Source organism: Mauremys mutica, chromosome 1 (genome assembly GCF_020497125.1).
Source record: "Mauremys mutica isolate MM-2020 ecotype Southern chromosome 1, ASM2049712v1, whole genome shotgun sequence".
Lineage (NCBI taxonomy): Eukaryota > Metazoa > Chordata > Testudines > Geoemydidae > Mauremys > Mauremys mutica.
The window spans coordinates 317,534,966-317,562,712 of record NC_059072.1 but is presented as its reverse complement, the minus strand read 5'-3'; the positions used below and the strand labels follow the sequence as shown (position 1 = coordinate 317,562,712).

At 42.7% G+C, this 27,747-nt stretch overlaps 1 protein-coding gene across 4 annotated transcripts; it reads left to right on the top strand.

Annotated features, from left to right (window-relative positions):
* The first annotated feature begins 15 nt into the window (after positions 1–15).
* USPL1 (ubiquitin specific peptidase like 1) lies at positions 16–27,354 on the top strand. Of its 4 annotated transcripts, XM_045016613.1 has the most exons (11): positions 24–162; positions 371–461; positions 5,625–5,765; positions 8,658–8,824; positions 9,363–9,491; positions 10,565–11,222; positions 18,931–19,017; positions 20,592–20,721; positions 21,631–21,756; positions 22,455–22,615; positions 25,178–27,354. In XM_045016613.1, the coding sequence occupies exons 4-11, from the start codon at positions 8,726–8,728 to the stop codon at positions 27,130–27,132; spliced, it is 3,345 nt and encodes a 1,114-aa protein (XP_044872548.1). In that variant the 5' UTR covers positions 24–162; positions 371–461; positions 5,625–5,765; positions 8,658–8,725; the 3' UTR covers positions 27,133–27,354. The 4 variants fall into 4 exon arrangements, with proteins under 4 accessions (XP_044872567.1, XP_044872548.1, XP_044872554.1 ...); XM_045016619.1 differs by lacking the exon at positions 5,625–5,765; XM_045016632.1 differs by lacking the exons at positions 5,625–5,765; positions 8,658–8,824 and having other exon boundaries at positions 16–162.
* The last annotated feature ends 393 nt before the right edge of the window (positions 27,355–27,747 follow it).

The window sequence follows — 27,747 nt, the reverse complement described above, 5'->3', positions numbered from 1 at the left end:
GCCCCTGACCTTGCCCACTCGCTCCCCAGGGGCCGCTGTTTCCCACGTGCCGGAGCTGACGCGCCGGAAGCTGCGTAGTGGCACGGGCCGGCCTAGGCCGGGGACGCGACTGGACGTTGCAGGGGGCGGGGATATCGGGGCCTCGCGCTGCTGCAGCGGCCGGTAAGTGAGGGGCGCGAGCACCCCCCCCCCCGAGGAGCCGCTGGGGTCCCACGTGCGCCTGGTGCCGGTGCGCGGGGAGGGGGGCGTGGCCGGGCGGCCCCGCGCGGCCTGTGGTGAGCCGGCCCTGGCGGGCCGTGTCTGCCCGGGGCCGTGCCGGGGCGGGGCCCTGCCTCCAGCCGCTCAGGCCGAGGTTTGTCTTTGCTTGCAGACCCCATGGGCGCCTGCGGCCACGCGGAGTGCGGGGCGGGCCGCGCCCGCTGAAGGGGAGAAGCCGGGACCCGCTGTGCTGGCGTGAGCAGGTGAGCTGGAGCCGCTGCCGGGCCTCCCCGTGTTCACAGCCCCCTGTGGTGGGGAGGTCGGCTGCTAGGTTGGGACCTGCCGCAAATACCGACCGTGTCTAGTGCGCCTCGTGGTGACGCTTCCCAGGCCAGGCTGGGGCTTGCTGAACGCGTGGGAACTCTGCCCTGGGTTACAGCACACATCCTGGGGCCAGTATAGACTCCTTTCGGCTCATTACCAGCCCTGGCCCCAGGAGGCTAATGCTATGTAGGGTACTGCTGAAATGTGACTATTTACTTCTGCGTATTTTCAAATGCCGACTGCCTATTTCTTGCCAATAGCCATGTCACATTCAAGGTCTTGCTTTTACTGTTCAAACTGTGTCAGCTGAAACAGTGTTTAATCCTGGTGCTATAGTTTCTGTCATTAATGTGTAAAAGGCTCGGTTATGTTCTCATCAGTTTACAACATTAGGGGATTCTTCTCCCCTAGAATCCATCCCTTGTCTCTGGACAAGTCTACATTGGGCTAGAAGTCAAGTCAGGGAACTTGTTCAACATAATCCCATCAAAATCAGTTTCTAAGGACTGGTCTGCACTTAAAATCTAGGCCAACCTAGCTCTGTTGCTCAAGGGTGTGAAAAATTCACATTCGCTGAGAGACAGTTAAGCTGACCTCAGCCAGAGTATAGACACCACTACATTGACAGAAGAATTCTTCCATCAGTCTAACTCAGGGGTTCTCAAACTGGGGGTTGGGACCTCTCAGGGGGTCGTGAGGTTATTACGTGGAGGGTTGCAAGCTGTCAGCCTCCACCCCAATCCCTGGTTTGCCTCCAGCATTTATAATGGTATTAAATATATAAAAAAGTGTTTTTAATGTATAAGGGGGGGTCACACTCAGAGACTTGCTGTGTGAAAGGGGTCACCAGTACTAAAGTCTGAGAACCCTGGTCCAACTTCTACCTCTCAAGGGGGTGGATTTACAACAGAATAACCCCTTCTGCTGCTGTAGCAAGTATCTGCGCTATAGCTGTGCTGCTGTGGTGCTTGCAGTGTAGACACAGCCTAACACACTCTCACTGGCTTTTGTAGATGGGGTAGAGTCTAGAATACCTTGACCGTAATAGTTTTGCCATAAAATGTATTTGATACCCCACTAGCTAGAAATATGTCCAGATGCTCTTTGTTAACCTCATGGATTGGGAGTCCTAAAATATGGGGGTTCCTGCACTAAACCTTTTTCCAAAATCACCCACCTTTGTTCTCTTCAGCTGCAGTTGAGTACACTGGTATAGACTGGGCTGTTTTTACCACTGTGAACTAAAAGGCTCAATCCCTACCTGTCCTAGCAATCCCATAATTTCCCATGTTATAAGCAATTTTAGCAGTGTGGCTGGAGCTTCTGGGCACACTTAGGGCTTGTCTGCACTACCAAGTTTTGTTGACAAAAATTTATGTTGACACCCAAAAGTTGACAAAACAAAAATATCCAAGGGGTGTTCACACTTGCTCCCTCTGTCAACAGATCATGTCCACATTGGGGACCCCATCATCGATGTGCGTATGTATCCCACAGTTCAGTGTTGTGGGAAGGAAGAGCTGATTGCTGCTCATCTTTGGATTGTCTCCCACAGCCCCTTCAGCTGCTGAGAGCAACATCATGAGTAGCTCTGTGAGCTCTCAGTGCTGAGGAATGACAAAGCAGCACAGCAGTCTGTCCCCCTCCCCTTGCAGCAGCAGTCTGCCTGCTGCTGTGTTCCTAGTGCAGGGCAGAACAGGAGTATTCCCATGATTTCAAAAGGAGCAGCACACAGATACTTCCCAGAGCTTTGAAAGGGGAGGGGCGCATGCCTGCAGGGCAGCAGAGATCAAAACACTGATCAGAGCAATCAGGGCAGACATTGCAAGGATACTGGCAGAAGCCAGTTCTGTCCATAAAACAATCAGCAGTGTCTTGCACTGACTCTTTGTCCACAATAAAGGGAGGGGAAAAGACAAAAGCCTCTTGTAGGGGTGGAAGTTTTTTGTTGCCAAAGCTGGGCGGTTTTTGCGACAAAATTCCCATTGTAGCGTGTGTGCTCTTGCTGTTTTGTTGCCAACAAAACTTGCCAGTGTAGGCAAGCCCTTAGACCAGGCCTGCACAACTTGTAAAGCAGCAAGGGTCATATTACTCCAAAGAAAACAGCTGAGGGCCAAAACCCACCAGCCCCACTGCCCCGCAGAAACAAACCCTCCTTCCTCAGCACCGCCACACCGAAACAGCGGTATTGAACCTTGGTAATATGTTATAGTGGACCCCTAAGGTAGTATAACTAAGGTAAAAGAAAATGTCTTTTTTGCTAGAAGTTGAATAAGATCTCTCCCCCCCCCCCACTTGGTAATCAATTGCCCTGTTGAATGAATGAGGTGTGAATGAGGAAGGCGTGGAAGGCAGGCACCTCCAGACAGCTGCAACCCTTGGAGAAGGGATGGGAGCCAGACCAAGGACAATCAAACTTGTCAAGTGGCTCACCAGAGAAGAACAGAGGTACTGATGGCCGGTGGTGGGGGTGGGGTTAGAAGCAAGCACCTTCCTTTGGGAACACCCTCTTTGAAGCATTGGGACAACCCCCAGCCCAGAGAAAAAAAGGACCAATTTTTATGAGACAAGATCAGTAGAATGGGTCAGCCACCGACTTGCTGCTTGCCTCCTCCCCCCAGTATAAAGCCCCACCACCACTTCCCGCCCATCAGCTCGTCATCCCCCCACTGCCCGCTCACCTCCTCAGGCCCCCTCCCCCGAGGCCAGCTCACCTGCCCCCCCACCACTGCCCACCCACTTGGTTTGTCATCTCAGCCCCCCCGCCGCCAGCTCACCTGCCTGTCCACCGCCAGCTTGCCTGCTTCCGCTGCCGCTGGCTCATCCTCATTCCCCAGCCTGCCCACCAGCCAGCCGTTGGCTTGCCCCACCCTGCCGCTTGCCTACTCACCCCCTGTGGGCCGCACATGAGCCCACGCGGGCCACATGTTGTGCAGACCTGCCTTAGACTAACTATTGCATGGTGTTGTGAACTACTTTATACTGCAGTTCATTACAGTTCCCTACCCCCCGCCACCCCAAATCTGTGTGAATCTAGAAAATAGCTTGTAGGATCAAGGCCTGTGTTTGCTTTTTCCTAGAAGGAATCTTGATTGTGACAGGCTAGTTGAACTGTAGTGTAGACAGGATAGGACAGGCCCTGTGTTATCCCTTATGCAATATCAACAATAACAGTCTCATTTGTTTTACACTTAAAGTAGATTGTGGTTATGTTCCCGAAGTGACCCTGTTTTAAAATATTGTTTGTTCAAATCATAATATGTTAGTTGATGAGTGATTTCTTGTGTGTTCCAAGCAAAGGGGGAAAAATGAATTATCCAGTTTTCTTTTGCATAAAAACTGAATATATAACTAATAATACGGTCAGTATCGGGGGTAGCCGTGTTAGTCTGTATCCACAAAAACAACAAGGAGTCCGGTTGCATCTGAAGAAGTGAGGTTTTTTTTACCCACGAAAGCTTATGCCCAAATATATCCGTTAGTCTTTAAGGTGCCACTGGACTCCTTGTTGTTAATATGGTCAGTATAAGTGTTAATTTTTTTCCACTGGGGCTTTAATTGTGGTTTTACTTTTCTTTCTGTACCTCTTTGACCCATACCTTCTGATTCAGATTACTTTAAAAGTAAAGTGGGGGAGGGGGCAGGAAGAATAACAAGATCATTTGCAGGAAATTTATTCTTGGTATTCGTTTAACCTTGAAACAGTAGAGAGGAGAATATCACAGATATTCAATGAACTGGTCATTGGGATCTTTGATGCAGATTCTTGGCCTAGGTTTGTACTTTGCCTGCAAGGGACTCTTAATTTGTAGATCTGGGGCTGAAACATTCCAACTAAGGGCGCATCTACACTACAAAATTAAACTTGAGTTGACATACAGCCACTGGTAATTAAAGCGATGGTTCATGTCCACACTTGTTCCTTCTGTTGGCAGTGCATGTCCTCACCAGGAGTGCTTCCTCTGATTGAAGTGGGGCATTGTGAGACACAGACAGCTGAAGCCAGGCAGCCCTGTGGCTGACAACCTCAGCTGTAGGCATGGGGCTCACAGCTGTGAGCTGCCCCCATGCAGACAACTGAAACTGAGCCAGCACTGGGCTCAGTTTCACAGCAGGGAGCCTACCAGTGGTGAAATTTATATTTTTGTCGGTTTCACGGCTGCTCTTACACATTTGGGCTCTGGCTCCAGCTGTCAGCCTGAGGGGGGCTCACAAAAGGAGCCCCCCCTCCACCCCAGGGCTGACATCCTGAGCTGTTAGACCCATGTGGGGCTGACAGCTGGAGTGTGCTTCTCCCTCCTCCAAACTCCAGGACTGACAGCCTGAACCAAAATGTGAAATAATAGCAGCCATGAAACTAACAAGAATGTCAGTTTCACAGCTGGTAGGCTCCCTGCTGTGAAATTGAGCTGCAGCCAGGAGCCCTGCTGCTGCCTCCCAGTGTGGAATTGGCAGGGGAGGGAGAGAAGAGCCCAGATGGTGGCCAGGCTTGGGCTCTCCTCCCCCCAATCCATTACTGGGAGATGGCAGTGGGGCTTCAGACGGTCATTGCTGGGGCTCAGGGGGGAGAGCTCCCACTGCTGCTGCCACCTCCCAGTCAAGGGATGCCGAGGGGGGGGGGGGCGCTCCAACAGCTGATGTAAGTAATGCATTGTTTACACAGACATTGCATCACCTTAACTACATCGACTTAAGTGCTACTCCTCTTGTGCAGGTGGAGTTCTTTTGGTGTAATGGGTTACTTCGGTGGAAGCAGCATTTTAGTGTAGACACTGACATTATTAGGTTGACATAGACTGACCTAAGGCAGCTTAACTCTGTAGTATAGACTAAGCTTCAGTATCCTATATTGTGGAATAAACTCATCTTGCTTCTAAAACAAAGAAACTGGGGTAATAGTTTTAAAATGCAAACAGTATGTGTTAAATTTTTATTTCAGTTTACAATGCTTGTGTTACTATTTGCAGATATATTTGATATATATTGAGATGTAAACTATGACTTATGAATTACTGGTTGTTTTTTTAAAAAAAACAACAAGTCTTTAAAGTGTGTTCCTCTCCTTACTGGTGTTTTTTGTTTTGTTTTTTTTTTAAATGCAGGGGTCTGCTTATATCAGTGTAGGAAGAGCCAGGTATAGCTCTAGTACCATGTTTGGCAAGTGGTCTGTGCCCGTGCTGAGCAGGAAAGAAAAGAGAACGGGGGATTAAAAATGAGGCCTCGTGAGTCTGAAAATACATCATGTAGGTGCCCTCTAGTTCTGTCTTTGTGAACTTGAGGTGATGGTGAGACTAGGACAACATTAAGTGTAACAATTTCCAAGTATTCTTTTCCACCGTGCATCATGTCAGCGGCAGCCAATCTTTATCCAGTACGCCAACCTCTCACATGGCATTGCCAATATCTTATGAGGAGGCCACTCCAACATCATTGCACAGATTGAAATGCATGAGCATCTCAGCTGATGATACACTGTTTTATTTTGTTTTGCACGCGTTGAAGAGAAAAACAATTGCAGAGCCCACTCAGTTCTGCCCCATCCTAAAAGGATGTTTGTAGTTAAAATATACTTTACCCACTCTTAAATGTGCAATAAATAACATGGACACACATTTTAGTGCATCATTGCTGTAGATGGGTTGTTGTGATTTGCTTGATTGTATGTTACAAAATAGAATTTCAGTGTTGTTTTTTTTAAAGGAGGGGGGTGATAGTACTGGGTGAGGAGGTGAGGTACACAGGAAACTTTTGAACCTGAAGTTGCTTTTTGAGAAAAGTGGAACACTGATTATATAAGGACTTCCACTGAGGTAGACTTCAACATTTATTAAGCTAAGGATAAATATTGATGAAAACCAAGAGGTAATACATATTTTTGAATTATTAATCAGAAATATCTAGATGTCTGTCAGTCTGGTCAAGAATTTCATAAGAATTACAAGATTTGGAGGGTTTTTTAAGATGTTCTAGAAAGATGATAATGCTATCCGTTGGGGAGTGTGACTAAATTATATGTCTCTGAGCCAGTCAGGAAGCTTTTATTGGTGTACATGCTCTGCTTAACTCTTTTCCAGGCTTTGATATTGATCTTGGGAGGTAAACAGTTGAAAATTACTGACATGACTTTTTTTCCCCCTGTAATAATGATAAATCCGTGAAAGCATATACCTTGGTGTAATACTATGCCATTGGATGGGGAGAGTTGGAGAGCTTGGCTTGCTTTGTAGTTCATCAGAGCTGCTCTCTTGTTGATTCATTAAGATATTACCTTGAGTGAGTCCAGCAATGTGTTATTTCTTATACTTTTCTGATCATAGTTTATTTTTGATCCCAACGTTCTCCATAACATGCATATGCTTTAATTTCATATAACTGATGATGGTGGTCTTCAGAACTGCTGTTGTGGAGTTGAAAGAGAATAAATGCTTTTATGGCCTGTAGTTGTATTTTTTTTTTTTTAAGTGGTGGTCCTGACAGCTCTCACCTCACAAACTAAAGGATTTTGGGCTGGATTGGTATTTGAATGAAACTCCAAAGAACCCTTAGGTGCTGCAGGAAGTGGAGTTGGTGATTTAGTAGGTAGCACCTTTTCCTCTAAGTCAGAAATAAATGAGTGCCCCAGCATGGTAGCTGTAGGGGGCACTGTGCTGCTGGAAAGTTGTGTTTCAGATGTGACATTAAAAAAGAAAAATAGCCTTGGAATGAGAGAGGGTGTTAACCTCATTGACCTGGACAAAATCCAAAGTAGGTAGTTACATTACACCTACCTGAAGTTTTAGGGAAAGTTTAAAGGGATATGATATTTTGTTCACATTTGGTCTAGTCCTGCACCTACTGAACTCAGGGAATTTTCAGTTAACTTTTGTGGGTGCAGTACTGGGACCTTGTTGTCTAAATTGCTGTGTTCTGCTACCTTTCATCATAGATACGGATTAATTTCACTGCTGGATGAAGTGATTTCTGCATAAATGTGTCAGCGTAAGGGGTAGATTATGCTTTCTGATGTGTGTATGTGGCTTATACTGAACTCTGCCCATAGAAACATACATTTTAATTACTTCTGTGGGAGATTGCCTACATGTATGAAAAAGGCAAAATTTGACTCTAAGGGCTTGGCTACACTCGAAACTCCAAAGCGCTGCTGCAGGAGCGCTCCCACGGCAGCACTTTGAAGTGCAAGTGTGGTCGCGGTGCCATCACTGGGAGAGAGCTCTCCCAGCGCTGCAGGTACTCCACCTCCCCGAGGGGATTAGCTTACAGCGCTGGGAGCCGTGCTTCCAGCACTGGGGCACTGTTTACACTGGTGCTTTACAGCGCTGTAACTTGCTGCGCTCGGGGGGGAGGTGTTTTTTCACACCCCTGAGTGAGAAAGTTGCGGCGCTGTAAAGCGCCAGTGTAGCCAATGCCTAAGGTTTTGTGAAGTTCTTTGGGATGAAAGATGCTATATCAATAGTAAAATATTACTCCCTGTTGTAAGATGTGAGAGAGTATTGTTGTAGCATTGTTGAATTACTAGTGTAAAAGTGTAATTTTGAGTTGTCGGAAAAATCCAGATTTTGGCAACATTCAGAGTTGCTTTCTGCAGTTATGAGGCAAACAGTCACGTTTGGAGGAGCAACTTCTTGTAGTTTATTATGGACCCAAATTAAATTTAGCATTTGGAAAGCCTGTAGCAGATATTTGATGCTCCTTGCTTGATGAGCAACAGCAGTATGAATTCTTTACATCTGCTAATTCTGATGTCAGTCTGTACCTTTAGAAAATAGTCCTCCTTTCCCACTTAGGACCTGATCCTGCAAATTGCTCTCCACAGGCAGACCCTTATGTTTGGGCAGAGCACTGCACTTTTGAAATAAGTAGGGCACTGCATGGGTCTCAGGGTTAGCCACGTGGAGACGCTTGCAGGAGCACGGCATAAAATTATTCATCTATTTTGCAATGAATCTGAACATCACATTTAGGTGCTGTTTTATTTTCCAGTTTCAGTTATAAACACACAACAGTTCATCTTAAACAGGAAAAGCACCATGATTTCTCAAAGAAAATATAAAATATGCTTTAATCTTAATTCAGATTTTAAATCCAAATTAATACAATTTTCATTTAACTGTTTGTATTCGCTTCTTATTTTTCAGAGTTCTTTGAAAAATCCTTAGTGGTCTTGACAATGTTACAAGTGACATAAATTAGCCAATGGCACAGCATGATGGATTCCCAGAAGACTGGAAATGGTTTGCAAGTGATTGGACAAGGGACTGGTATAGGGATATCTGCACTCCACATGGTGGGGTATTCGGGAAAAGTCAGTTGAAACTTATTTTTCATGTGTGCAAAGTTCATTTTTCTCTATTTGAGAGATTTTAAATTTGGTCTTTCTTTTACAAATTAATTTACAAAATTATTTTTTCCACGGAAATCTTATAGCAATGGCGAAAGATTGTTCTGTTTTAAATACACTTATCTCTTTGAATTTGTTTACTGGCATTATTTTCAAAAGCATTTGATCTGTGATTTGTCTTTGAGAGTTCAGAGTTTATATTCACTGGCAATGAATAACTTTTTGTTCAGTGCAAATAAAATGAGCACCATTTCAATACTTAAGCTTTTTACACAAAATACCTTATAAAAACTCTTACTTAAAATGATAGGAGACAAATTAATTTTGAACGCTCCATCTCCTCTGTATATTTTATTTGCTATGATCAAATCCTAAACTGTCAAGTTTAACTTTTAAATACATAGCTTCTTCGTTATGGAAAAAAAAATATTGTTTTTCAGTGCTGTCATTTATACCTTACTCTTTAAGAACAGCATATTATTGTATGCACTTTATTTTTTAGAACTGTAATTCTGCTGAAGTAACGTCAGATGAGTGCTGCCCAGCCTGCAAAGAGAAGGGCCAGATACAAGCTTTACGGACTTACCGCATTAGTTTTCAAGAGTCTATTTTCCTTTGTGAAAATCCACAGGTATTATATCATTTTTTTCTATGTTGTTGGATTGTATATAGACGTTTATCTTTTAGCAACCCCATCCTCTAAATCTGAGCACTCGCTATCTTTCAAATGATGCCCACAGCCCAATACATCTCAGAATCAGGTCCCAATGAGTTTATATGCTAGACAATTATCCACATGTGATTAGACAGATATACTATATACTTTATATACTAACTATAGAGGCACAAGTTCTTGAAACTACAGGAATTGCATGAAAAGAGCAAAGGGTACTTTGTGAGACAAGGCATCCTGTTTAGTACTAAAGATGTATGTATGAAACAAATTACAAGGCTGTTGTTTTGTGTTCCACATTTCCAGTATTCCAACACACAGGAGGGAAGATGGGAGGCTTGTATCTGCAGGGGGTGGATTGCAAATAATTTGGAAACAACTGTAGATGTCCATTCTTCCAAGTATTTTTGTTTGTTTTAAGTTTAGCTGAATTCTTGTTTTTAATAGCTGGGTATGGTTGGAGTTGTGGGGGCGGGAGTTGTTTTTTGTTTGTTCACAAGCTACAGTGGTCTTGTGAGGATTGTTACCCATAAGTTAATTGAACGTACCCTCAAATATAATTTCACATTAAAATTGTAAATTCTGGTTTTCTTTTTAAATAGTCATAAGATGGGACTGGAAGAGCAAAGGGCTTGAGAGTCAATTTTCAGCTTCTGAAGGTCTGCAGGAATAGAGTTCTTCTTACGAATTAGCTGGGATATAGGAGATGGGATCCTTTCCTGGGAATATTATGAGGTCTGTGGGGAAGAGGGTGAAATGAAGAGAACTAGGGATATAGAGAGTCTTATATTGGTTATTGCCATTAATCAAGGTACCTTCTGTTAGTACGCAATGACTTTATAAGAGCGCTATCAGACAAAATGCACTTCTAGTCCTTAATGCATATGTTGAATTTTTATATGATTTTTAATAACATGTCAATAAACAAATGTTCTGTGTTCTATTTGAACTGCACTGTTTGTATTAACTTCCAAATTTTTCACCCAGAAATGCTTTATAGACGTCACTGTAATCTTCTTTCTTCCCTTCAGTGCATCTACCCTCTGGGCTATAAACCATTAAACAGCATAATAATTCCTGCTGATTCAGAAAATCATCAAACTCAGAGAAAAAGGAAGATTTTTGAAATCAGTCCTACAGCTTCCCCCACTAAATCATGTTCAAAACAAGCTAGGACAAACAACAATTTGATAGATGCCGAGCACACTTTAAATACTGATCTTGTTCTCAAGTGTAATGGATATAATTTGTGTGTGACCCAGCCATGCCTACCTGATTTATCACCGGATGATCAGCAGAAACATAATCGGACGACTGAGTCTCTGGAGCATAATGTGGACTTGGCAACTGCTATTACTGTTGGTGGTGCACAAGAAAGTCCTGACTCTAATTCCAAAACAGAACTTTTCCCAAATTCTGAACTTTGTTCAATAAAATCTGAAATCTTGCATGCAGAAAGATCTTGCATGCAGAAATCTTCATTGTTCATGGGGCATTTGTGTCTTCAGTGGAGGAACATATATGCTCTATGTTGGTTAGACTGTATTCTGTCAGCACTGGTACACTTAAAAACTTTAAGGATTGCTGTGACTGAAGCTTGCACTGAAGAATCTGTAATCCAGAGGCTGTTTACAAAATATAACCAAGCGACTGCACTCTTGAATACCTGCCAAACAAATAAGCTAAAAGGTGAGTAACTTTGTATTTCAAAATAGTTTGAATGTACAGGAATATTGATACAAGTATGCAGAGGCATTTAATAGTGTATGCAAAAGTTTTCATTCCCTTCTATTTCAAGATTGCCACAGGTGAGCTGCAATTTGTTATAGAATTCAAGATAAAGATGTAATTTTCTTGGTCCTCAGTAACTAGTGAAACTATGCGATGGCATCTCTGCACATTATGTAAGGGTGAATATGCACCCTCTCTAAAAGCAGATATTTGAGGCCTGGTCTGCACCTCCAAGTTAAGTCATCTTAGCTACATCGCTCAGGGCTGTGAATAATTTCATGCCCTGTGTGATTTAGTTAGGTCAATCTCTCTCTCTCTCTCTCAGGGTATGGCTACACTGGTGAGTTGCAGCGCTGGAAAGCCTCCACCAGCGCTGCAATTAGTAAGTGGCCACACCTGCAGGGCACTTCCAGTGCTGCAACTCCCTAGCTGCAGCGCTGGCCGTACACCTCACTCAGCATGGGGAATAAGGATTCCAGCGCTGGTGTTGCAGCGCTGGTCATCAAGTGTGGCCACACACCAGCACTGTGATTGGCCTCCAGGGTATAAGGATGTATCCCAGAATGCTTTTATAAATTACTCTTTGTTTTGTTATGCAGCCTCTTTGTTTTGTTATGAACGAGCTCCGATCCATTGCTTATCTAAAAAACAAACAGAGCTCCTGTTTGCTGTGATCATCTGTACCTGGCTGTAAACAATCAAATGAGAGGCAGGCAGGGAGGGAGTGAAACAGTGGGGAGTTGTGTTGGCTGCAGGCTGTTTGCAATTAAGAGTTAAGACTAAGGGGTCGGAAACATGTTCTGATTTTTCAATGCAGGAAGCTAAACACACAGTGTTGGCTCCAAAAATCCCCTCTCTCTTTCCCCCCACTCCCTGTCACACTAGACCCCTCTCCACCCCGCTCTTTTGAAAAGCACGTTGCGGCCACTTGAATGCTGGGATAGCTGCCCATAATGCATCACTCCCAACAGCGCTGCAAATATTGCAAATGTGGCCACACACCAGCGCTGGTAGCTGTGAGTGTGGCCACACACCAGCGCTGGCCCTGCACAGCTGGATGACCAGCGCTGCAAACTACCAGCGCTGCAAACCGTAAGTGTAGCCATACCCTCACTCACACTCAGTGTCAATGCAGCTATGTTGATGGAGGAATTCTTCCATCAACCTTGCTGTGACACTGTATGAAATCTGGGGGACACTTATGAATACCAATATTGAAAAATTGCAATGAGTTATGCCAGACATACCATGTAAAATATCATCTGAAAAAAGTTATAATTTGCCATATATGATGATCTTGTTAATATGTTTGTATCACCTTTATATTATGAATTATAGATATGTATGTATTTTAAACTTGTGTGCTATGCTTATGGGTGACACCCCCAGACAGTTTGGCATCAGCATTGCCTAGCCTGCTTGATGGCCCATTAGGGGCCATTAGCTATACAATTGACCCATTGAGAGAAGGCAAGGGATACACCTCATGACTTAGCAAGGCATGCATGGGCATTCCTATGGACAGAAAAGGTTTCCAAGCCATGTGTTGGGCAGGAAACACAAGCTGCATGGCAGAAGACTATCAAAGGCAGCTGCACCTTCTCCATTTTGTCTTCAGTCCTACTTCTTATCTCTGGAGGAACTTTGCTGCAAACTGAAGCTTTGAACAAAGGACTGAACGACCCATCCAACCTGTGGATGTATTCCAGAGGAACTTTCAAGCCAGCAAACTCACCAATACTGCTAGGAACCTGATATAAGGACTTTGAAGTCTTTGTATGTATGTGACTGCTTTACCATTTAACATCTCTTGTCTTTTTTCTTTATAATAAACCTTTAGTTTTAGGCACTAAAGGATTGGCTGGCAGTGTGGTATTTTGGGTAAGGTCCAAACCTATACTGGCCTGGCAAAGCGGCTGACACTTTGGGGTCAGAAGAACATTTTTGTATATGTGAGCAGAGTTTAAAATAACTTCACTGTACTGGACCTAGGTGCTGATTGGGAGCCAGAGAACTGGACTGCAATAAGAGGGCTATGTGATTTCTTTTCTTGCTTCTTGATAACCAGTGTGGGGGATCAGAAGCACAGTTTGACTGGTTGGGGAGTTTAACTTCAGTGTTACCCACCAGTCTTAGGAGTATCCACTCTCCCTTTTTCAGCCTGCCCTGACCTTGGCATTTCTAGTGAGGGGTGCCCCAGGCATCATTAGGTCATGTTGGCTTAGCCTGGCCAGGATCCACAGAACCAGATCATTTGTGTTTTGGATCAGAACCCCACACTATTCCAAAATGGGAATTTAAAACTCAATGTTAAAGGTTAAAGTTAGTCACAATGAGTGATCCACAATCAAAACTGCAAGCTGTGAGAGAGCTGGCATCTTCAGCATGAGAGAAATGGGAGAACTTCAGGGGCAAGAGAAGCAAGCTTTGGCCCAGCTGGAAAAAGAAGCTGAGGATAGAGCCAGGCAAGCTGGAGAGAGAGAGAGAGAGAGAGAACCTCTCACGGGAGGCAAATGGAGCTGCTCAAGCTGAGACTGAAGTTGCTAGACTTAAACTCCAGACTGAAGTGCTAAAAGAATAGCAGAAACTGTATCATTCTGAAAGCCCAGTTTCTAATGATGTGGTAACTGTTTAATTAGGGTAATGTCATAACTTAGTCCCAGGAAAAGTATGAAGGTAAATCCACTGTATCATCTGTAACTAACAGGGAGATTTCTGATGAGCGGGTATATGATTCTAAGCACTTTACAACTAGGTATGCTATAACAAGGAAGAGAGTCTCTCTAGCCTTGGGCAGCGTGGAAAATAGCTCTTTGTCCAGTCGGAAAAGCAGTTTATATGGTGAAGAAATTTCTGAATATCTGTCTAATATCTCAGAAGTGAGTTTGGGATTAGAGGAAGCGCAGAAAGAATCTCAGGAAAACATTTCTTTAGAGCAAATTAATGTTGATGGCCAGTTTGAAACCCTGACTGAGGAAGGTAAGGGTAGATTTTTGGTGGTTGATGGATTGCTGGCAAGTGAAGTTTGTAGCAGTAAGCCTGAACCAAGTAGAAGTGTTTTGCTTAAAGTAGCTCAGTGATGAGCCACTGCTTGTGGAAAACAGCAGTTTATCTGTTAAGGGAGAAACTGTCTCCAATTGTCTGTCCATTGGGAGTGGCAACCAGCCTGTTAAGGAAGTGCCCCACTCTCCCAGTATTTGTCTGCAAACAGCCATGGGTGCTGGGATAAGGGAGAGAAAGGCAAGGAAAGTTTAGATGAGCATAGGCAGCCTTGTGAGCTGATGGCTTTGTCTAATCAGCAGTTTGGGAAGGCAAGGTTAGTGGAACATGAGTATCCCTATGCCTTACCTGTTCTCAGTATGGAGAATAGTGACATTGCAAATAGCAGTGTGCCTAATGAAGGAGAATGTACCCCAGTCCTTCATTTGTGGAGCAGATAGAAAGTGCCTCTCATCCTCAGCCATCATAGGCTATTTCAGTTGTCCCAGAGGTGGTTCTAGACTTAACTGAAACCCAAAAAGGAAGTGTTCCTAAGCTTGTGTGTGGTAACCTGCATATTGCTGGTGAGGAAAGCGGCAGAGGGAAAGAGTGTGTCTCCAACCCTTTAACCATGGAGTTTAGCAACTTGCCTGAAAGGGGGTTATGTGAAAATCCTCTAATGTGCCAGAGTTGATTCTGGGTGTAAGCAAAACTCAGAAGGAGTTTGTGGCTCCACAGAGCAATGCTTTTGTAGAGCAGATAAAAGATGGATTGTTGCTGAGGGCTTGTCTACACTGGCAATTGACAGCGCTGCAACTTTCTGGCTCAGATGTGAAAAAACACCTCCCTGAGCGCAGTGTAAACTGCCCCAGTGCTGAGAGCCGTGCCCCTTGTTGAGGTAGGATTTTTTTTAAGAGCGCTGGGAGCACTGTGCTGCAACCACACAAGGCACACTAAAGCGCTGCGTTGTTAGTATAGACTAGCCTTTAGAAAGATTACTGAAGAGAGAAATCTTTGCAAGCAGTTTGCTGTAACTGATGGGTGTGGAAGTGAGTTGATTGATAACTCAAGGTGAATCACAGTATAGAGAAAGCAACAGTTTGTTTAGGAGACTTGTTTCAGTTCCTAACTGCTAGAGTCTTTCTGAGGGGTAGAAATCCACTGGCCTTACTTTAGAAAGATCCCGTGTGGATAGCCTAGAGAAGGTTTCGGATGGGGAAAAAATTGTTAGAAAAATGGCTGAGCTTGGCCAGCATGTTCTCCATGCTGATTCTTTGAGTTAAGCAGTCTGTAACTCAGGGTCTGAGGAAAGATTGGTTACTGGTTTTTCAGAGCAGAACAGACTTATGGCTGAACCCAAAAGGATGCAGGGGACTGCAGGCAAACTCTCACCCTTAGACACTTGGGATTTGTTTGGTATCTCTTTAAAACAGAGTCCAGTCTCTAAGCTGGTGGTGGATCCACAAGCAAGCATACAGGAGAGTGTCTGTGTAGATGTTCATAGCACAGAGAGGCTGCAGTTGGTGAACACACCTGCTTACAGGAATCCTTTGCAGTAGAGAAAGGCAGGACCCAGTCCTGCTGACAGGAAGAATGAGTGTCCAGTCTTGAAATTGGTAGTAGATGAGAATTTGTATCAACCCAGACACTAACTTTCAATATACCTGGCTGACAAGGGAGGGGGAAGATTTGCCCGATAGCTGTTAACACAGAGAACACACCTGGCCAGCCAAGGGATTCAGTGAAAAAAGAGGCATGGTATGACCAGGATACTTGTAAACATTCACTTACAACAAATTTGGTGTTAATGTTGAGCCTTCTGATGTATTTGATTTTGATGTCAACCCTGATTTAAAAAAAAAAAAAAGTACAATGTTTATGTGAAAAGCCTGTAAACGTATTGGAAATTTAAACCTGAAAACACACTGTATGCTAAAAAGCCTTATAATAGTAAAATGGTATGACTGATACATGTAAGCATTTTTTAAACTTGGCACAGCAGATAAACCTTAACCAATATCCCCCATCCTCCCAGTGCCTCCCGCCCGCCGCGATCAGCTATTTCACGGCATATAGGCGGCTCGGGGTTTGGGGAGAGGAAATGAGGACATGGTGCACTTGGCGGAGGGGGCAGAAGCGGTGGGGTAGGGTCTGGGCCCTAGCGCAGAGCCATGGGTTGAGCACCCCCCAGCACACTGGAAAGTCGGCGCCTCTGGTCACTGGAGTAAGTGTCTGTGGTGGCATAGTTGCTGCTGTAGCACTTGTAGTGTAGACATACCCTCGGGGCAGGTCTACACTACGGGGCTAAATTGACCTAAGTTATGCAACCCCAGCTACGTGAATAATGTAGCTGGAGTTGACATACCTTAGGTCGACTATTGCGGTGTTTGCACCACGCTGGGTCGATGGGAGAGGGATTGGCGTTTGATTTAGTGGGTCTTCACTAGACCTGCTAAATCGACCCCTGGTGGATCGATCGCCACGCCTCGATCTGATAAGTGGAGACAAGCCCTTAGTGTTAAGATTTCACTTGTGGATTACTTCATCATAGTAAGAGCAGAAAGTAAACTGTGTATCGCTGATGTAAATCTGAGTCTTGTTTTTTCCTGGTTAGCATATTGAGATCAGTACTAGCTCTTCACCTCGAAAAAGTTGGATTCTAACATGGCTTATATCGCCCATCATGCCAATACTAGTAGTATGGCCTTAAGCATTTTGTGAGTTCTTGATTCAGTTAAGAAGTTGTAAATTAGCAGGGACTTTCTTTCCTATCCCTGGTGAGCAACTAATGAAAAAGTCATCAGCTAGTGGGAAACAATCAAGGGCAGTCTGCACCAAAGAAAGAGATGTTCCTGCAGGGAGCTAATGCAGATCTGTAACTGGCCAAAATGTGCTTTTTGGTAGATGGTCCTGAGAGAGATTGTAATTTCCGATTATTTCTAATCAGGCCAGAAATAACGTAGAGCCTGTCAACCCTTTCACGGACCCTGTGTTTAAAATGAACAACAGTTATTATTGACACACAATCTGTCAGAAAGACAGCTCAGGAAAAACTTAGTAGTTTTGAGAGAAATTGCTTGAAAGAATGAAATAACATTAATGATGATTTTGTATTAACACTTGTTTCTCTTAGATGAAAAATCATACACTAATTGCACTGAAATCACCAGGATTACATTGATTGCTTATTGGTTTCTGGGTGAACATCTTAAGTGTTGGTTGTTGTTAACCTGTAAAGGCTGATAACATGAGACCTGCGTACTTGAGATACTCTCTACATGTGTGATACTTCCCTGCAAATGCAGTAGTATATTAGGGTACATGGCTGGTAGCGATCGATCGATCGGGGATTGATTTATCGCGTGTACTGTAGACGCGATAAATCAGTCCCCGATTGCTCTCCCGTCGACTGCTGAACTCCAGCTTGGCGAGAGGCAGAAGCAAAGTCGACAGGGGAGCCGCAGCGCGCCGCGAGGACGCAAAATAAGTAATTTTAATTCGATCTAAGATACGTCGACTTCAGCTATGCTATTCTCGTAGCTGAAGTTGCGTATCTTAGATCGATTACCCCTGCCCCCAGTGTAGACCAGGCCTTAGAGTAGGAGCCCCTTTGGTTTAAAAGAAGGAATGTCCAGCCAACATCTTCTCCTCCTCTTCTCTTCCCCCCCCCCCCCCCAGAAGGGGTCCTTGTCTCTGAATTTACTGTCTCCCCTGCTCCCATGTCTGTAATAACTTGAACCTCTTGGTTTCTGGGAAACACTGCAAAACCTATCAATTTACTTTGACTTTGGTGGAGAAGGGAAGCTATGTCTATTACTTTTGATTGATTGTGTTTTTAAAGATCTGTCTGAAGTGCCTAGAGCATGGGGGAGGAGTTTAGCTATATATTTATGTATATGAAGATTTTAATAAAGAAATAGTTTCTAAGACTGTTTGAAGTCCTCACTTTAATTATGGAGGCTCTGGTCTTGACTCCAAAGTTAAGGTTGAGTTCTGTTTTGCACTTAAAGCAGCATTTGTTCTCTAACAAATATAGCATGCCCTTTTCAAATTTGCAGCACTTGGGGTACAGAATTAATTTCATGAGAACCTACAAGAAAATCTGTTTTGAGTTTAAAAAAAAAAAAAATTTGAAAACTATGTTCTTCAAGAAATCTACCACTTAATCTGAGGCCAGGAGCATTAAAATGTCTTCATTGTTTTATGGTAAGCTGAGCATCTCCCACTGATGTAGCGCTGTCCACACCGGCGCTTCTGCTGGTAAAACTTGCGTTGCTCAGAGGGGTGTTGTGTTGGGTTTTTTTCACACCCTGAGCGATGTAAATTATACTGACAAAAGTGCTAGTGTAGACATAGCCTTAATCTTAACATTGTTTTTTGCTTGATTGTTTATTTAGATTACACATGAATTTACATATTTACACATGCTATGGACAGGATTCATTTAAAATATTCCATTGAGTAGATCATAGTAGCAGTTTGGTTCCTTTAAGTAGTTAGATAGCTTTTACATATTCTGATATAAATTTTGCAAATCACCTAAGTGAAAGAACTGTTAAGTGTCCTCCAAATGTTGTGGGTAAACAAATGTTAATAGAAAATGCCTTGGTTTGCAGAGAATTAATTTGTGTATGTTGTATACAATATGAATTAAATTAATTTTTTTTTTGCTGAATTTTTTCTTTAGATGTTCTTCCAAAAGCGGAGTCACATCTGAATGAAATCAGAAATACGATATTTGCTCAACTTCAACCCCAGCTTAAGTGTGAATTGGGTAAGTAATTACTAAGTTATTTAGTCTTTATTTTCCAGTTCTATAAATGCAAAGATTGCTGTTGTCAATACTTAAAATGCATTCCATAAGAGAGTCAATACAACCAACTTGCTGATGTAGTTAATTGTTGGTATCTTTCACACTTCATCACTTAGTGAGCAGCTGTTTGATATCTTGTCTCTGTTCCCTTCTTTCCTATAGTGCCTATACCTACAGGCCCACAGGAATCATTCTGCTAAGTGCATGCAGAGATGAAAAACACTTGTGGTTGTGCAAAGGGCAGCAGAAATTTAATTTGCAAAAGGCAAAGCCTGTTTTCTTGTATGACTAGAACACGTATGCATCTTTTGGGAGTGGGGAGATCTTTGTGTAAACACTTAAGTTCCTACAAATGTAATTTTTAGGCAGTGGGAAAAAGTGAGAATAGTATATAACATACATATATGTAGAATACGATTATACCTTCAAGATCTTAAAAAAGCTTTTTCATTGGGACCGGCTGTTGTCATTCTGCAATGTACTCTGCTTCAGTGGGATGGCCTCCAGGGACTTGCTGTAGGGTTAATTATACTTAATGATAGTGACTGCCACTGATTGGGAATGGTAATTCTATTAGTGCTTGAGACAGAAAGTGCAGCAGACTGTCAAAAAAAAGCACTGAAACTGACTATCCATAGTACTGTCAAATTCACAAAGTAACCACGCTGAGAAGCAGCGAAATCTTTTCCTCTGATATTTTAGTTATAGTAATTTTAGAGCTTTTGACTGGAAAAAAACACAGGAAAGAAATGGGGTGGGGAAGAAGTGTGATGAGGGTGACAAATACAGGTGACATGATACAAGATGGGCACATAAATTTAAACAAGCAGATTAAAATATGAGAACAGATACTTGGATAACCTAGGGTCCCTGGGAGATCTGGTGGTAGAGCATGGAACTCTCCTTAAGACACGGAAACATAGTATAAGTAATTTACTGCAAAAAGAGAGCTGCAGTGGTTTTATGAAAGCTTACATTTCGAGAGAGCCACAGCTACAGCAGAACAGCATGTGCATAGAGGCTGCTAAATCCTTTTCTCTGACTCTCCAGTTGTACAGAACGGTTGATGAATGCTCTTTGCTGCTCTGCCTGCTTTCTGCTGCAGAGCACCCTAAAGTTCTCCCCATTCTAGGCTTTGTGTGGCTTGACAGCCTCCTATTCTCCAGAAAGTGCTTGCAGGAACTTGGCTTAAATTAGCAAATTGTCACAATAGCACACATTCATTATTTTTTCATAATATTGGAAATAAAATTCAGAGTTAAGGCTGCGTGTCACATGTGAAGAGCATAATTCAGACTTGTGCAGATTCTCATTTTTCTCCATTCAGCTGATCTCCATTTTCTTCAGAGTTTAAGGGGCTTGTATTATTCTTTTGGTAACCATAACTTCATGGATACAGCTATTCCAGTCATATCTCGTTTACTGTGGGGATGAAATTATAGCCTTGCCAGTTGACATAGCATTCTAAGGTATAATCCTGTCTTCCCTCTCTTTTGTGTACTTGCAAACATTATCTTTTTTTTTCTTCTTTGAAGGTAAAAAGGAAAGTCCAGTATTTGCATTCCCTCTGCTTTTACGAAAGGATCCCCAAGTCGAGACACTTTTCCTGCATTCTTTTTCATGGATGTTTGAATGTTTACATTGTGGCTACAGCCACCAAGACAGGTTAGGTTTTTACCTAAGCCACATTTATTTGCATGTATTATTGTACTTTCAGTCTTCACTTAATACATATTTTCTTCAAACCACCGTTGTGCACAAAGTGTGTATATTTGGTAGGAGAGGAAGAGTTGTGATGGTGAAGTTATCTGGTCACCATTTTAAAAAGCCAGCATTTGTCAACAGTTTCTAGGTGGTGTATGGTGTAATGGCTAATGACACAATAGTATCCTATATATAAAAAAGAAATAACTGATAATTCTGTTGTCTCGTGCTGACTTTTTGGTGTTGACCACTGTAAATCACACACGCTGTTGCTGCTCTAATGAATAGCATGCCAGACATGACCAATAAATAGGTATGTCTTTCAGGGTTAAATAGAATAAATTCATCTAAATTGCATAAAGTCAGAAATGTAAATCTGATTCACATTTTCCAATTATGTGAATAAGGAAGTGTCCTCTACTCCTTGGTGTTTTAAAATGTTAGAAGGCAGGTGTGGTGAGGTTCCTCCAGGCCATCTAAATGGCAATTGTATTTAGTGTTATACGTTAGAGTGTCCTGAATGGTTATGCACTATGAAAAACATGTTCAGGAATTTCTTTAAAGCCATGTTTCATTTGAGTATAAAAAATTGACATTCAAAGTGGCGAACAGATGAGTGGCAGAAAATACATTATTCCATTTTGTTAGTCTGTATAAAGGATTACTGATTGATATTGATTGGCAGATTCAGGCAAAATCAGTTTATATTAAGCCACTGGCAGTGCCAGGGACGTCAGTGGGATTGTGCCAGGTGTAAATCGACACTGCATGTAGCCTGTTAATTTGTGACCTCTTACTCAAAAAAAAGCACTAGCATTTACCAGAATCTCAGGTAGACAACTGATCAAATTTTATTTTTCTTCCTTCCAGGTGTAGGAAGACACTAACAACATTTACAAATATAATCCCTGACTGGCACCCACTTAATGCTATTCATATTGCTCCATGTAATAATTGTAATGATAAATCTCAAAGAAGAAAAATGATTTTGGAAAAGTAAGTTTGAACCACTTGAGATCTTGACTATAAAATAGAGCATTAGTGTTTAAGTTTATCACGTGTAGATTTAATGTCAACGTTCTGTCACCTTTTTGACGTGTTCAGCAAGTTTCCGCTAAATGTTTAAGTACCCAGCTTTGAGATCATTCTGAAAATTCTGAGATGTTGTGGTTAGAAATCTTTAATATATGTGGAGTATTTTTGTTCAGTTTAACACATTAAGCAGACATTTAATTTGAGCCACGTTGTAACGCCCAGCACTGAATATCAGTCTTTCCAGAGCATCTGATATTGAGGGATGATGAAACTACCACCTTTATAATGTTCAGTGTTTTAGTCTGAATTGTGGTAGTCAGCCTTCCAGGTTTGGCAGAACTGTTGTCTTCTGTCTTTGTCCCAAAACAACATTTTCTGTATAGGTTTTCCGCCCCATAGCATATGAAGCTATAAGATGACACACCTATTTCACTAAAAGCTTATTTCAAAGTGGAATTGTGTATTAAAATTGGAGTGCCATGTTCCTATGAGTCCCAGCCATTTGTGTATAATTTGTAAAGCAATCTTAGATTAATAAACAGCGGTAGAACAGTAATGCACTGAGCTAACTACTATTCCCAAAATGTATTGCTTGTGATGTCATTAATAGCTTGAGCCACTGTTTTATTCCAATAAGATGCTTTGTATCTTTATCATAGAGTACCCTCAATATTTATGATACATTTCGTAGAAGGTTTGCCACATAACGAGCTGAAGAACTATTCATTTCAATTTGAAGGAGATTTCTACCAAATAACAGCTGTTGTTCAGTATCAGCAAGATCCAGAACACTTCAAAACCTGGGTTTTGAATCCTGATGGTAACTATTACAACTTTATTATCATCATCATAGATAAAGCTGCCTCTGTTACTAATTTTGGGGTTACCATAATCACTGTACTATCGTAAGGTTTTCTTTTGTGTATAATCTAATTAGGTATTAAATATTTGCAAATAAGTTTACATTCTTTGGTCTTAAAAAAAAAAAACCAAAAAAAAAAAAACCTGATTTGACTAACTCAGTAATTTGCTGCCATACTTAGTGATAACTTCATTGGAAAAAGTCAATTGGACATGATCATTTTCTCATCAAACTTTGGTAAAATTACAAGAAACATAATCTGGGCACACAGTTCTTTTGGGCATTCAGGCTGTGGCTACACGCGGCAGCGCTTTGAAGCGCTAAGTGTAGTCAAAGCACCAGCGCTGGGAGAGCTGGGAGAGAGCTCTCCCAGCGCTGTCCGTACTCCACCTCCCTGTGGGGAATAACGGACAGCGCTGGGAGCTGCGCTCCCAGCGCTGGGGCTTTGACCACACTGGCGCTTTGCAGCGCCGCAATTTGCAGCGCTGGAGAGGGTGTGGTTTCACACCCTGCTGCAGCGCTGCAAATTTGTAAGTGTAGCCAAGCCCTCAGATTACATGGGTATTGTAGTAGGGTCGGCTGCCTCCTGAATGCCCCCTTGTGACAAGAGTTTGCTGTGCAGGTGCTGCCTTAATTTCTCTCATTGGTTCTTCAAACTCAAAACAACCCAAACACTTCCCTTCTGGAGGTAAAATTTATTCAGTCATCTGGGTACCCATTGGTCCTCCAGGCCCACCCCAGTTGAGTGTCTGTCTCTTTCCCCCGTCTTAGGTAGGGAGTCCCCAGCTCTTCCTGGAGATGGGTCCTCAGTCAGCAGTCATTCCCAGGTTTTACCTGGCTGGAGTTCAGCTTCCTGGCTCTGACTTCTCAACTTCCTCCGTGTCGGATCTTCAATGCCAAAGCCTTTTTCACTTGCTATAGTCTGATGCAGCTTCCTGAGCTTCTCCCTTCTGTGTTTTATAGGGCAGTCACATGATCTCTCCCAAGTGTGGCTCCTTCAGTAATCAAGGTTGGCTGACCCTAGGCCTCCAGCCCTTAAGGGGCAAGCTACCCTGTTACAGATACCAGCTGTGTCTCTTCATGGGAAAAGCAAGTTCCCATGAGACTTGCAGTGCTGTCAATGCTCAGTTTCTTCCTCCTCCTGAATTTTGCAATTCTTTTAAGAGTAACTAGAAAGTTGCTGTTTCGATTTGTTGAACTATAGAGTACAACCCAGAAGGAACTCCCAAAATTCAAAGAGAAAATAGTTGAGATTATTTTGGTCTTCATGGAAACCTGCTTCCACAGAGGGAGGAGAGAGAAGCGATCAGCATTTTAATCAAAACATCCTGGTCAGCTAAAAAGTTGTCTACTTAAATTTAACTGCCAGAGTTGCATGAAGAAAAGAGGATGAGAAACATCCCATTAACCATCAATAAATGTAAGATATGTCTGCACAACAAAAGCTGTCCACAGGCTAGCCTGCCTAAGCTAGCTTGAATCCAGCTAGTAAGGGTAACAGTAACGATGAAGGCAGCTCAGGGTACGTCCAGACTACCTGCCATTTCGGCGGGTAGCGATCGATTTATTGGGGATCGATATATCACGTCTCATCTAGACGCAATATATCGATCCCCAAACGCGCTCCCCGTCGACTCCGGAACTCCACTGGAGCGAGCGGCGGTAGCGGAGTCGGCAGGGGAGCCGCGGCCGTCGATCCCGCGCGGTGAGGACAGGAGGTAAGTCGGGATAAGATACTTCGACTTCAGCTATGGTATTCCCGTAGCTAAAGTTGCATATCTTACATCGACACCCCCCCCCCCCCCCCCGTGTAGACCAGGCCTCAGTGTGCACTTCAGTGCAGGTTGTACAAGTCAAGCATAGCCCCTGGGTACGTACTCTGCTCACTAGCCCACTCTGAAGCTCATGTTGTGCTTTCTCCAGTGCTGCTGTTATCCACGCTAGCTGGATTCAAACCAGCTAGCCTGTGCACAGCTTTTGCTGTGTACACTACGCCACACGTACACCTAGGGTATCTCTTTAGAATCCTTACTAAAAACAACATTGTAATAATTTTGTAACTGTTGGGATGGTTGGGAGGGAATTATCTATATGATCATTTTCTCCCTTAAGCCCCTTCCCCACATCTTTATGAAAAATAATTCCCCAAATTAACTCTTAATGAGAGAGGTCTGTATGTCAGGTCTGTCCAGATAATCTCAAACAGGACGTCAGTATCACTATCTAGGCCAAGAGCACCAGTGGCTAAGGAAAAGGACCATCTTGGTCATGTTACTAGGACCGAATAGTGAATTCTGTTGTTGCAGCTGGCCTAGTTGCAGAGTGAAAGACCTCTAACTTTTTGGGGGGGAAAGTTATGGAACAAAGAAATCAACTTTGTTCTCCACGGTGTATGAGGCATTGTCACATAAAATTGGTGTTTTGAGACCCAAAAAGAATGAGCTCAGAGTTTCAATGGGCACTGTGCATCTTTGATCCTCTAAACTATTCTTTTTTTCTTCCCCTTCCCTCCCCCCCCAGAAACTTGGCTTGAATGCGATGACATCAAAGGTCCATATTGTGAAAAACATGAGAGATTTGAAGTTCCTGTTTCAGAGATTCACATTGTCATCTGGGAAAGGAAAGCATCCCAAGTGCCAGATAAAATTTGCTCACAAGTCCAAAGTGTAAAATCTGAAAATCTTCCTCTTAATGATGCACAGTCAAGTTCTTCTCTAGTGTCAAACTGTGATGGTGATAATGCCGTAGACAAAATAACTCCAGTATGTTACGAAAAGGAGATTGTGGGCATTCCTGCTAATGAACAACAAAAAGTGGCCAGAGAGAATGAAAATAGCTTGCTTGCTGGCTTAGAAAATTTGGCAGATGATGATATTATAACTCTGACACTTGTAGAAATTCAAGTTGATTCTGAAGGTAAACCACTGGACAATGGACAGATAGTGGGAAATAACCTAATGGCTGAAACAGGCTTGCTGAAAGAGCAGGGGTCAGCTTGTTCAGATCAAACTCCATGTACAGATGATGTTTGTAGTCAGACTACCTCCAGCAACATGTGCACACCATCTGAAAATGCCTGTATTTCCTCACATCTCAGACAGTTGAACCTAGCGCATACTCCGTCTACTGTTCCCGCAAACCATTGTAGTGACTCGTCCACGCCATCACACGCTCAAGAGGCAGAGGCCAAAGCTAGCCCAGTCAACACTGAGAATATCCTGTTAAATCCAGAACTTTTGCAGAATAAGAAATTACCGTTAATGGAGAACATTATGCAGAAATCATCTAACACCAGAAACACAAGCAAAACTGGAGCAGAGACTCAGGCTGCAACTTTGTCTGCTACAAATAATTCCTCCCAGTCTTTGCATAAAGATCAAAAGAAAGGATTTGTAGGAAGTTGGGTAAAGGGGTTATTAAGCAAGCATAATGCCTTCATGCCTTCAAGTGCCTTAACCCATCATAAGAAAAGTTACAAAAATCCTTCTTTACTAAGAGCTGCTGACTTACATCTCCCTACTAAGGGGGCAGCTAATTTTGGTGGTTTTCAAGCCAAAGGTACATGCAAAACAACTGAGGAGGCGCCTAAATCAGCTGTTTGTCAAGATGGAAATCTTCCTCCTTTAACAAACATCACTGGTCCTTCTGTAGATGCTTGTCTACCTGCAGTAAACCCTGTAGTTGATGGTCCAACTTTGAATAAGTCTGGAAGCTCATTGGGCACCTGGAGTAAAGTAATTCAGCCCAGCACTCCCATCTTTAATTCCAAACCTAGCCCTGGGGAAAATGGAAATCACAAATCTGACGTGAAGGATCAAGAATCAAATGCCAAAACTCACAAACTTCGTTTAAAACTGCTTAAAAAACTGAAGGCTAAAAAGAACAAGTTGGCCTCACTTGATAGGCTGGCAAAGACTCAGATGTGTAATGGAAGCTCTCCAAATAGAGATGTAGAAGATCTCTTACAATTTGGATCTCATCATGAAAGTGAATCAGTACAGAACTTATTGAAGGAATTGCAGTATCAGATTGATGCTGCCGATAGTGAATCTGTATATAGTACAAACTCCAATATGTCACTATGCACTAGCCAGAGTAATGCAGAGTTTTTAGCAGACTTATTGTCTCCTACTTCCATTGTTGCTTCTTCGGAGCTTCCAAAAGATGAAGATGAGTGTAGATATTTGGAAATGGTGGACAGCAATACTGCAGCACTAGTGCATAGTGAGAGAACCAACCTCACATGCGTCACTGTGGCAAGCGAAGACCATAATTATTACAGTCCTGTAAAAGAAAGCAAGTATGAAGGTAACACAGACTCACTAATAAACAAATCCTGCTTGAAAAGACTTTCCTTTGAAAGTCCCACAAAGGAAGATATCCTTGAAGACCTCTTCTCCCCTGCAGTCTTGAACTCAATAGCAGGCGACATAGATTTACCTCATTTTGATGAAACTCTGTTTGAAACGTGTTGAATTGTTGTAATATTTGTTTTTAACACTTGAGAATTTTGTATATCAGCTTTCACACAAAGTAATATTAAATTATATTTTCAAACTAGTTTATTTGCACACTGGCTGTACTTGAATGCTGAAAATCTGAAGTATGTCTCTTAAATTTCATTGTAGCTGTTGAATAAGATTTTTAGTCTTGTTTAACTTTTCCAATTAAATAACTGAGAGTTGATCTTTCACAGATCTTTTAGTGAACGTTAATCTTTTTTTCCCTTGGTTCAATGTGCATTTTTGTGTTTAATTTAGAAAGGTGAAAATAAAATACATTCAGTTTTCTGGACCACAGGAGTAATACCTATAAATTACTGGATTATTTTTCAAACTATCCAGATTCCTGATGTCTGTTTTAAATAGTAGGCAAAATAATGTAACATTTCAAGGGTGTTCTGCAGAGTTCCTTTACCATTTTCACAGCTGCTGTTTGACAAGATCTACCTATGTAAATACTACTCAAATTCAGCTTGAAAGGGGGATTTGAAAGCAGAGACTTCCCCTTATAAGGTGATAGTGCATCCTAGGGCTTACCTTCTGGGTAAACAAGAGCATAATAGTGCACACCTTATTTTGGGCAATTAA